The following is a 12,978-nucleotide window of genomic DNA, read 5'->3' as shown; positions in this document are numbered from 1 at the left end:
CATTAAATACACATTTACAAGAACTATTCTACCAGTATTAATGTTACATGTCGATGCTAGACTAATACACTGCAATACCATATAAAAGTGATACCAATGGTGGCACTCAACTTTATAATGAATTATTTGTAACATGATACAAAGAAATCTTGCATTTAAATGTATTTTATTATAGTAAAAGTACCAGAAACATAAAGGAAGTTTTGTTGGAATTTAGTCACAGATAAAATTCCTTAAAAATTCTGATTCACTGGAGGAGGGAGCAGAAAAGCTTTAAAAGCCTCTTTTGCTCTTCTGGAGAGGTCATTTGGCCGCAACATTGAGCTAGAAACCACCACTGCCAGCACCCACTAACACACTCAAGTGAACTGCATTCAAAACGTTTTTTCGTGCTGTAAGAAAAAGTCTGATTATATAAATCATTTATGCCTACTATTATGAGAGGTCATAATCTTTAAGACTGGTGGCGATGCACTCTTTTGTCCCCACAATGGTTATGCACACTATTCAACCAAAAGTGCGCATCTGAAATTTGATAATAGAAGAAAACATGCCTTTGGAATCTAGCATATGTTTCAAGTCATGATAATGCATACAAAAAAAAAAAATCAAGAAATCAGACATGTTTGCCAGACTAAAAAACTTGTCATTTTATTTCAAAAATCAGCCTCTCACCTCTGTTCATAACTTCTTCAGTAATGTATATACATGTCCACCATCGTAAGCTGGTCACTGAGCACAAACACAGTACCATGATTATCTGCACGTATGCAAAACTGCATCTGTATTACCAGCACTGAGCACCCATCGCAGCAGTCAGTGAGATCACTACATCAAGATACTGCTGCTAATCATAAGCTTAGACTCAATCATACACATGATACCAACTGTAAATTGCTTAGCAAAAACAATCCATGCAACACAGTAGCACGTAGGAAGTGCTGCACAAGTTTATTAGAAGCAATAGAGAAAAGTATTTTAAAAAGTGGTACTTGCCTGAGCTTAGTCCTAAATACATGAAGACCTCTCCCTACAACATGGAGCTAAAATACAGGCATGTTCAACTCAGATTCTTGCCTACCCACAAATGTGAACGGTTCATTTAGCAAGTAAAAGATTGTGCTGTAATACAAGACAAAATTATAGCTGAATAGCCAATAAAACTATTTTTCAGCGTCAACCATTCAAGGACGTAACAAGGAAGGAAAAGGAACCTAAATTGCTAAAATAAGGAGAAACGTCTATATTCAAAGGCTAGAAGTGCCCTGTATGACTGTCATGATGGCAGTACTCAGTGCTGGTAGTGAAAAATGACTAAAAACAGTCAATGCTCAATCACCTATTATGGCTTACCAGCCTGCTAATTAAACTTAGCCAGCCAGCCACACATGTAGGTAATGTTCACTTAGCCTTCAACTGCAACAGTGTTTTTACCCTCTATACCATGCAAATGTATCCATACTTCTTCCAGAGTGACATCTAGTATACCATAGCATTATAACAGTAAGCCTCACTGTACTATTAAGCCAGTTTCAGGCTGTAAATTCTGTCAGAAGGAAGGGAGGGAGTGTAAATACAGGGAGAGAGCAGGGTCCTGCACAGGTTCAGTGAGAGGCTGTTATAGCACCTTATAGCACCTCACTGCCTATTTTATTCAGTGGGACACTGATGTTAGCAGTTTATTCACTGGACCAGGCATAGCAGCAGACAGAAAACAGTCAATCAAGTTCGTGCCACAACACAAGGACTAAAACCACCTTTCTGCAATCTGAAGGGCTGAACACTCTGTAAATGTCCAAAACGGACATGCCAAGGTATGGCACAGCTGGCAGTAAGTCACAGTCAACAGCCCTCAGCAATGCAGAAATGGCTCCCAAAAAGCCATTTTTTCCTGGTTAGAGAAAGATTTTTTTTTATTATTCATTCTGAGTTTGGGTGGTCGGGGTCTTTTTTGGTGGTAGGGTTGTTAATGGCCTGGAAAGAGAAAAATCTCTACAGGGAGTTAACCTAAAATCCAGCTACCGTAGAACTAGACATTTTACCTATTCAGTATGGGTATTTTTCCCTTTTTAAAATAGCTGTTAGTTGTTACAATAATTTCTTTTGAAACTACGTATTTATTTCTAAATGTATTTCTATCAAGTTTAAAATCTAAGGTCATAGCAAAAAGCCTACAAAGCAAAACAATGACGTATATCATAGTTAAGCATTAAAACTTCCTTCTAGTGGGAGGTGTCCCTGCCCATGGCAGGGAGAGATGGAATGAATGAGATGATCTATAAGGTCCCTTCCAACCCCAACCTTTCTGTGATTCTATGAGAACCTGACAAGAAAAGTAAGGGGCTGGGAACTGACTGCTATAAATACATATTTTACTATAAATACATATTTTAAATCTGTATAATAAAAGCATACCCTATGAATCTGGAAAACTGGTGTTAGCAGTTTCCACAATATCAATAATTACAAAGCCTCCTAATTAACTGAAATTTTCAAGTAGAGTGCACTGAAACAATATGTAAAAAAAATGTAAAAATGCAGCTATAAAATAAATGCAATTTATGCTTCAGATTACTATTTCTAGATAACTTGATCTTTACAACGACTTCTGTTAGAATTATTTTAGGCTCTTCATTTTCTGCAAATGAAAAAGCCTATTTCCATTTTGTGGCTATAAATGTTTCTCAGTCAGTGAACGCGAGTGGTGAATAACATATTTGAAATGGGGATTGAGCAAGTACTTTAGCCTATAAATTCATATTACTCAAAGTCAAGCCATAGCATTCACTAAGCTGTATATACACTTTCAAATTTAAAATACAAAAAATACTAATTTATTTTCTTTTTAATGAACACCAGGGAGCTTCCTGAAGATATATATTGATAGTTAATAGTTTAATTTTTTTAAGAAATATTAATTTCAGTCTTGTTTAAAAGCAGATATTCTGATTAAGTAATATTCCCAATTGTTTCAGTCTGCAGATACAGAACAAATACTAATGATGAAGAAAGTACTTTTTTTAAGACTTCACAGTAGCAGTTTTTAGCAGTGACAATACTCTAAACCATGAAAATGAACTGAGAATATTTGCAAATAGAGACTTGCAGTAAGTGAACAGGACACCAACCACATTATTTGCTAAACTTTTGTGAAGTACGTCAACAAGAACCGACCTATTTTAAGTTCTAAACCATTTCACTGCTTGCACTTACAGTCCCGACTTTTCTGATCACGTAGTCCCTCCAAAAGAACGCTGAGCACTTTCACAACTGAAAATTACTGTACTGCATCATATAATTTCTAGAGCATCAACTTTCCTTGCCTATTGTTTTCTCTTAAGATCATTTTCTTTCTCCTACCGATTTTCAAAACAGATACTTATCAGAGAAAAAACTGTTTAGAAGAAAAATGTATGATTTTTTTTTCCTATTTCCTAATACCATTTACTCGATTTTACCAATAGTTGTCACCAATGAATAGTGCTTGAGTAACATGTACAGTCCCAAAGAAAAACAAATTTTACATTACAGAAGCCTTTTCCTTCAGATCCCTACCTCCCATGTTTATTGCTCCACGAGGACCCATATCACCCATTCTCATTTCCTGTTCTCTCTGAAAGTAAACATAGTTTTCATGATCAACCTATCATTCTTAGAACTTATAACATTCCCATATATTCCATGAAAATAAAAAAATCTCAAGTTTCTACAGTTCCCATTAATTACAAAACTGTGCAAGGAATAAAGTTAAATATACTCCCCTACTTTTATAAATATCAAATGTAGAAGTTCAATATTACAATGCAGTACATTTTTTTGCATAATGCTAAAGGTTAAATATCACAAGTTTCACTTATCAGATACAATCTGAAGTTTCATAAAAGTTATGTAATCAGCTGCAAATCAATCCATCTTCACTCAATGTTCTTCAATAATCAGCAGTATATTTAAACTGTAAATAAAGAGATCCTACTACACTGTTGCCTAGAGGCTGTCGTTTAGTAATACAGTCAAATCTGTCTTCATGACTCAAAAATGATGGTGTTGACTGCAAACCAAGCTCTGATGCGTTATGGTATATAAATTCAATCTGCCAATTCAACTTTGTTCAAATAGTTTTGACTTAACTCAGTTGTGGTACATTTTTTGCTGTCTCAGTACAGACACTGACCATGTTTTTGAAACTAGCATAAAAACTTACAGCATATCATGCATTTAAACTAAATAGACAAATAACACGTGAAATCGATCCAGATTTAATCAATGCTCAGTTATCCAACAGCAAAAAAGTTCTGGCATTACTGTCATGAACCATGCCCTGCTATGAAACAATATGCAAAAGTTACCACTTAAGGGAAAACAAAGTACACCCAGCACAGATAATTCCAAGGAAGTTTGGTATTACTGTTTATATCAGAAGGATGAAATAGAAATTTCACAGCTCATGAAAAACAATGATGCACCCAAAAAAGGTTGTAATGAATTTTCTGTAAGAATGTTGAAGTATATTCCATCATCGAGTGAATATACACGCATGTTAAGAATAAGCATATAAAAAAATTTACCTGATTTTGAAAATTATTCCACTTATGATTCACAAGTTCAGACATTTTAAAAACAGTTCCATTATCCCAACTTAATTTTTGCACTGAATATTAATCATGTCAAAATGCATTTAGAGGTTTAGTTTTTTTTTTTTAAAAAAAAAAACAATTTCACAAAACTTGTTTTAGTTGAATCATGTTTTGGGATGCCAAAAATTGAAGGTCCTCTACGACTGCACATTTAAAGCAGCAATCTCCAACATTTGAAAGCACAGGGTCAATAGTTTTGCAAAAATATGCTGGTATAGGAAATTGTCATAAGATGTATGACAAAAGGATCTCGGGTCAGTGACTTCATCTCTGGGAACTTATATTAACCTAGGAAATGTACTTAAGAAGATCAGACAATTTTGGAAGGATTATGCTTTAGTGTCGAGATTAAAATGAAGAAATATAAGGCCTTGTAACTAAAAGACATGAGCTGAATTCAAGGTCCAGCTACAAAAGGCAGTTGTTGAACACTTTAATCAGGACTTCTTCTGACACTAGAGCCTACGTTAAGATTTCATTTATAAAAGAATATGCAATGACTTTGTCAGATCCTTCACTCCAATGTCAACCGACATTAAGTGAAATCATCTGATTTTACCTGATCCTACTAGGATCAGTCATATAGATGATTTCACTTAATGTCGGTTGGACTAGGATCAGTCATACAGTCAGTTGCAGAATCAGCATACAACATTGTTGATATTAGTCTGCTACTACACCTCAGCCCTGACATAAAGAGGCAAAAGAAAAAGTGGTATTTCATCCCTATGTCAATCCCTCAAACAGCATGGCAGAAAGACACCATGGCTACCAGTTTATATCAGTTGGATTGTGTATGCACATATGCACGGCCATATGCATGTGTGAAAACAGATTTCAGACAAAACACAAAAAGCTGACAAATACTGTTTAGCTACAAGTAAATGCACTGGATTTTGAATTATTGCACGTAACCTAATTTGGGAGGCTTCCAATTCTTGCAACACAAAGTCAGGACTGATGCCACTACAAGTTGGTTTGGTTTTTTTTTTGCCCCCTAATGTGAAATGTGCCATACAAGCCAGGGCCAAGTACAAAGCCACTTAGAGGATTTTTTTTTTTTTTTTTTAAGTACAGAGCTAGAAAACTGTACTACTTGCTAAAATTTAACTAATTTTCTTTGCAAAAGATAAAAGCACTGGCAAGTTATAACACATACTAAACTTCCTCCACACAATAAACCACTGTTTTGTCTTAGCTTGAAATTCTGAAGGTCTTCAGTTACCAGTAAAATTATAAAAAAAGCAAGAAGTGTGGAATTGACACCCATATTTTGTTGTTAGTGTGACCTCTGTTAACAAAATCCACAAAGTTATTACTTGCCATTTGTAGCTTTAACTTTGGTGTTGAATTAAAACAATATAAAAATATTTCAGTGGTAGACTACAGATGAACACGTTCCTGTGAACATGCCTTATTATCTCTGCTTCCTGTCAACATGCCTATAATAAGTATTATTTCAGTTGTTTTATGTTCACAATTCACAGCATTTTTGTACATTTTCAGCATGGGGAAATTTTTATATAGTTATCACAGATTTAGCTCATTTAAGATAAATCTATTAGAGAAAATACACTAACTGACAGGAAGTATCAAGAATGTGATTAAATGCTTGACATACTAACTGTAAAAACATGTACCTAGGTAATTTACCAAAGCTTTTATTTGAAGGAATCCCCGTAACAGAAATACAGTGCTATCCCACACAAACTGTGACCTAACAGTTTTCTAACATGTGAGTATGAACGAGTGCAGGTAAGCCTGGTCAGCTGCTCTCTGGTATTTACCTAAACTACCAGAGAAAGAAATGCCAACAGGCGGTTTTGACAGATTAGCCAAACCACTACTGGCTGATATTGTTGAACATTACAATGAGAACAGAGCTTTAGAACAGTTTTCTTCGCAGGGCTTCTTTTCCTCCCCACATAACTACTCGTCTTGTTCAGTAGCAGCTTGCTTCAGCCCCTCCCCTGAAGCCAACCCCCAACCACCCATTACAGGGAGTTAAAATTGAGCAGCAAGACAAAGGAGAGTTAATTTTTTACTAGCGAAATCCATAGGGAAGCAGTTAACCTCTGAAGTCAGCAGGTACCTGGGAAAATAACTTAAACTGGAAGAGAACAAGAAAAATGGGTGACATACAATTACGAGGGAGACAGTTCTACAACAGATGCGTAGTGAAGTATAGCAATCTTTAGGAAGAGCCTTTAAAACAATGAATAATACCCTATTTTCAAATTACAATTCTTTATAGTATCCTTCATAAATCCTTTTAATAATCCTTTACCTTTTCTTTAACTCAAAGGAAAGTTGTCCAAGACTGATGCATGATTCTCATATTTCACAACTCACTAATGCAAACAAACCTCAAAAGGGTCCCATTCATCTGAGTAATTGGCTTTTAGTAAAAATGATGGCAACTAGAGCACCATAGTTTCCAATTACTTCAGATGCAAGCATTAAAATTTGTATTTCCTTGTTTCCAACTCCTTTTAACATTAACTAGACCCACATAAAAATACTGAATACCTTTTTCAAATTACATATACATTGTGCATTTAATATAGTATAAAATTTCTTTTTTCTAGGTATTATAAACAAGATTTTCTTGAGCACTTAATGTTTATCATGTGCAATGTTCTTGCACCCCAAATAACCACTGACAGCAGTAGTCAGAAGCATATAGAAAATTGTCAAAATGATTCTTCATTTTTTTTAAGAGATATTAGTATAACCTTAAATGGACTCTATGAGAACACAAAACTAACAGTTTTGAAAAGACACCTATGATGAGATACAGGAGAATGTACCAGATATAATTCCTTTCCCACACTGAAAATAAAACCACAAGTAGTTATAAGTTCAATATATATATAATAATTTTTTTTTTTTTTTAACTGAAATCATTACTTCTGTTTTTCTGGAAACATGACCTTCAATTGTGCCAGACCAAAGAAATTACTATTTTTTTTCTCCAAACGAAGCAGTATTCGTGTTAACAAACTGTCAAAAATATATGTCTGTATGGTTGAATATTACAGAATAGCAAAAAGCAAGGTATCAACATAAATATTAAGAAGTGGCCAAACACTTCCAAATTCAGGTAAATAGGCACTCACCTTTCAGCTAGGGGCTAAGGAATGGTAACCAAAATAACAGTAAGGCACAGCATCTGAACAATGCCTTATCAAAGAACACTTACCACATCAACTTAGCTTTGCATATTAAAATCAGTAACCTAATACACAGTTATCCAAGTTCTGTGTGCACAGCAAAATATCATTCATGTTACCTATCAAAATATCATTCATGTTACCTATTTTCACTGAAGTGGAAACTGAATTCAGCTCCCTAACAAACTTTGTATTTGACAAACCAGGTAAGACATTTCTGTACCTCAGTATAAATAATTTTCTTTTATAGTTTCTTCTTTCATTAAATTCTTTCTAGTTTAAGAAAAATTTTCATTTCCAAAAATTATTTCCAAAGGCTTCACCAGGAAGCATAAGTATTTTTGGCATAATCTTCCTTAACCCTTACACAAAATCATAATTTATGCAAAAACATATTTTAAACACAAATTATTTAAGTGATTGACAGCACTGGATAGGCACTCAAAAATAAGAACATATGGAACACTTTTTGACTATACACTATTCACTCACTCCTAAAAATGTTTTGTCATTTCAAGCCAGTGATTCCAATGTTCAGCTCACTGGACGTTATGTTGCCAATAAGGAGTTAAAGTAAGAAAAGCCTCCTCCCCCACCCACCCCTGATCACCCTTCCCTCTTAGGTTTATCCATCAGTTAAGACCTACGCATAAGATTCTGGAATTTACAATATCACAAAATATTGCACTTTATTCTATCACATGAAAAATAACAATCTTATTTCAAAATGCAAGACTTTCGTGCATTCCTGAGCAATGTGGCCTAAATCCAGAGCTAGTCCTTCCTCTAAGATGGGAGCTGTACTGGGTGATTGCATGGATCTCCTCCAGCCTGAACAACTCAGTATTTCTACGAACAGCACCCACCCAGGAAATAGAAAATAAAAAAATGAGCTCCCTTACATTACACAGATTTATACATGTAAATACATTAAACTAGATAACAAGAAAAGTAAATGTAGCTGCAAAGCATACAGTATACACGAAATTATGTCAAAAACACAAAAACAGTCATTTTAAAATACAGAATCTAATGAAAAGAATTTTCATCAGGTTTAACAGTTGTCAACAGGACTTGGTCTTTGTGAAAAACAAAGCAACAGTGCTAGAACAGATAGTTAAAGCCAATTTCCTCCTTGGCAATTCAAGTCATAAATAGAATTAATGGAGATGACACATTAAGTTAAACTATTAAAGAACATGTACTGCAAGAATCAGTAAAAACAGTAATATGCACTGCATAAAATAAATGCAAACATATGTTTTCTGGTAAAGGCTAAAAGTTGGAAAAACATTCCTAATGATAGCAAAAATGAGTATTTGGCTGTTGAGCAAAAAATTACAATTACCCTTATGGAAAAAAAGATATATGGTTAGTTCGGTGCATTTCTTAAGTACTTCCATTATTTCAGTAATATTGAGAAGTGCTATTAAAATAGGGGAATTTCTTTCAGAACTAATGAACAGCAAAAGGATAGGAATAAGTCATTTAAACCAGCATTTTTTACAATCTGATGAATTCTCTACTAAGTATTCATGTAGGAAAAAAACTCCATGCTCTACATCTTTGTTCTCTGTTTTTTCTCTTGGGAACAAACGAGAGGTTTTCAACTTCTGTGTGACTTTCCCTCACTTCCCTTCTACGTCTCTCACAGAACACTCAGCATCTGCGGGCATCCCTCAGCATTTATATCCCACAGGAACAACAAAAGCACTTAAAGCAAGCTAAAATATACTTACTGCTTTTTGAGACGAAGCCTTTCTTTAAAAAGGCATTCAAATGTTTTATTTCAAACTTTTTAAATTACTTCCTAGTTAAATGACAGATGTAATGAATGCTCTTGAGTTTATATTACTGAATGTGCAGAAAGCCTAACAGCATGATATGAAAATTGCCAGTCTTAACATACCTTGTAACATATACTAGAACATTTTATATGGGATTAAAGTGGATAGGACAGTACTTTATCATGGAACTTCATTAACTACGTAACATACACATTAGCACTGGCTGATAAACTGAAGACAGAAACGGGGGGGAAGTTTGCAAGCACACATGCCTCTATGGTTCAGATTCAGAAAAAAATGTTTTAAAATAGAAAGTTACACGTTCTGGTAAATCCACCTTTATTTTAACATCTGATCTTTTTCTGATCTTTACAAGAAGAAGATGAAAGACAGTTTAAGGTCTTCCTTTGTCTAGGTAACAAGACCTTCCTTTGTTAGCTCCTACTCTCCAAAGCATGCAGTTTGTTTATTTTGGGCAGGACTTACAGTGTTCAGTAACTTTGATCCTCCCAGTTTGCTTTGTTTTTTTAAGCCACCCCCCTACAGCTGGGCTCAAAGCTAAATCTGAAGTCTACTTCCTTCCATCATCAATCTTAATGTGATATTTAAGTCAGGTCTACACTAGAAGACAGTTTAATGGCACCAATGTTACCTACATTATGCCATTTAGGGGACAAATTACCCACTTAATAATCACATTTAATAATCCCCTGAAATAAACCACTATTTAATACAGAGGACACAGCCACTACCTAATCTGAAAGAGCTAAATCCACAAACCAGCTGAAAAGTCCCTCAAATTTGCAAGCACCAAGGAGACTGCAAAAAAAAACCAACAAATAGTAATATGTTTTACTAAACACTATAATGTAAATCTCACTGTACATGTTAACACTCAAAGACTGTCACCTATAGCAGCTTCAAAGTTATTAATGCAATCTGAGGAGTGTTGAAAATATTCAAGAATGCACAGTCATTACATTCTATCAGATCTCAGATATTGCTGCAAGGAATTTTAAGACTAGTTTCAACATGACTTATATTTTTTTCCTCAGCCAAGGAAAATTGTTTTTCATACTTTCCAAATACACCTGCTGTTTATAAGATGCAGCACTAAATACGTTCTTTTATTTATAATGCAGAAGAGACAATACTTTATCTACTAGATTTTACTTACATTTCAGGTGTCCCTTTCTCTCATTTGATTCTTTTTAAATCCAAAATTTTCTAGTTAATTCCACCTCTAAGAGAGCAAACCTGTGACAGCTTACAGAACATGAGTATATACTTATACAAAAGTAAAATCCAAATAAATATATTATAAAACGAATATATATTTACATGAAAAACATGGATAAAAACACCACCATAAAAAGAGGAAAGATTCCCCCCCACACATAACACCAAGAACTCCCCCAACACTCCTGCTATTCATCAGCCTCCATATGGCACACTGGGTTTGTTCCAGACTGGAAAAGTTTTTCAGTTACTACTTCACAATTAGAAAAAGGAAAACTCAGAAAACTTGTAAATAAATATTGATGCAAGAAGGCAACCTAAGAGCTGAAGTTGATTCAGAAAAGTCCACTGAAAATGGATAACATCTTAGACTGAAACATGTCTGCAGTAAAGAGTCACTGTCAATGAATTATTACATGAATTACTGTCAGAAAGTGATTTTTTTCAAGATTTAATTTTGGAGGAGAAAGTTAAAAACCAGATTAGGAAAAAGAGACAAAAATACTTTCAACTGTTACACAAAGAGCAATTTTCTCACTCCTATGTCACGAGAAGCAGAAAATAACCACTGCCCTGAACTATGTGGAATAAGGCAAATGAAGCAGAAAAGAAAAATGAACTTCAAAGTAGAAAAACTGAATAGTTGTTTTTTCATCTCAAAGCAAGAAAAAGAATACTTAGCTTCTGAGCCAGAAAAGGCAGTATTTTTTTTTTCTAAGAGTTTATCATAAAGACAGCTGATAATTCAGTCACTGATTTGGATGCTGAGATATTCACCCATCTCCGATATTAAAAAACTGGTCATCACTATTACAGAAGTTGTCTACATTCCTACAGTGGTTTTTTTTAAACGTCTTTATCTAGTGATCTTATACACTAAACTTGAGAACTGCAATCTTTTACCAAAAAAAAGTTTCAATAATTTGAATAAAAGCACCAATAAATATATGTTCATTAAAAAGCTTGTGTTTTTTTTTTTCCTCGGGATATTTTATCATAAGATATTGCAACTTTGTTTTACACAAAACTCATTCTTTCAGAATGCTTCATTACAGGCCAAACTTTCAAGTGATAAACTGAACTTGTTACCAAAACCAGGAAATAGTCCAAAACTAGCAAAGGCGTACAACAGAACATATTCTGACTCTACAATTTTGTTCCAAATTGAGATGTCTTATCTACTTGTCTTGTAGTTACTTGCTGCTTCTCTGCATTTTAATACTGTATTTAAAACATTGCATTGATATATCATTATTTCCCAAATCCGCCCACACCCACTTCCATTTGTTATACAATAAAATAGCGTCTAAACAGCATCACAAAATAAAAAGGCAAGTTAACTGTAGTTCCTCATTTTCTCACAACCTGTGGAAAGTGTTATTCAGCAACTAAAAAAATGTATACAGATGGCAAAATCTGGAACCAAACAAATTGAATATAAACAAGAATAGCTTGGAAGAAAATCTAAAGAGTTTAATTACATGCTCTAATCAATCACCATCACCTTATCTATTCAGTTAGAGGAAAGCTTACCAAGTCCCTTCACTGTCTATGGCTATATAGATGAAGTGCTGAAGACAACTGCAGAGAGGATTTTTTTTTTTAGATCTGTAAACTATTTGAGAATAAGCAGGAATAGAAGTATTCTGCCCTTGATCTAACAACTAACACTCACAAGGAAAGTAAAATTCTGCTTCTCCATATTTAAAGGTAAAATTCAGAAATACTTTCATAAAACAGAGGTGCTAAGAGAAGGTAACCGCTTCAACAGGTTTAGAAATCCTTCCCCACCCCATGAAAAAAGGAAGACATCTATATATTACTCCTGACGGTAACTTCCTCATTACAACATTGTCGATTAATTTGGTTTCATGGGAGCTAAGAGCCACTTTAGTTCCACTGAACTTATATCATAAAACAGTTCCTTTTTCTATTATATTCATTTTTTGAATAGCAATGAAATGAAAACATTAAATACATTTCAACAGCTCAACAATTTTTATTATTATTTTTAAAGGCACTTAACTATTTACTTACCTTCTGAAAGCAATATCCACCAGTACCTCCCAGTTTACAATTGTAACATGTAATCACTTCACATTCACAAAATATTAACGGTTCCAGAGCCATATTAGAGAATTATAT

General features: G+C 34.2%; 1 protein-coding gene across 7 annotated transcripts in view; it reads right to left on the bottom strand.

Annotated features, from left to right (window-relative positions):
• Positions 1–12,978, bottom strand: part of PSPC1 (paraspeckle component 1) — a 67,959-nt gene that overhangs the window by 28,493 nt on the left and 26,488 nt on the right. For 4 of the 7 annotated variants that reach the window (XR_014573935.1, XR_014573936.1, XR_014573937.1 and 1 more), the window contains exon 7: positions 3,556–3,613. The exons of the other annotated variants lie outside the window; for them this stretch is intronic. Coding sequence is in view for 1 of the 4 variants with exons in the window: in XM_083805014.1 (XP_083661140.1) it covers positions 3,556–3,613 (58 nt within the window). In the remaining 3 variants the exon portion in view is untranslated. The remainder of the gene's footprint in view (positions 1–3,555; positions 3,614–12,978) is intronic. 7 annotated transcript variants of the gene reach the window in all.

This window comes from Anser anser, assembly GCF_964211835.1.
Source record: "Anser anser genome assembly, chromosome: 1".
NCBI classification, from domain to species: Eukaryota; Metazoa; Chordata; class Aves; order Anseriformes; family Anatidae; genus Anser; species Anser anser.
The sequence above is the reverse complement of the archived record's forward strand: the minus strand, read 5'-3'. Positions and strand labels throughout refer to the sequence as shown.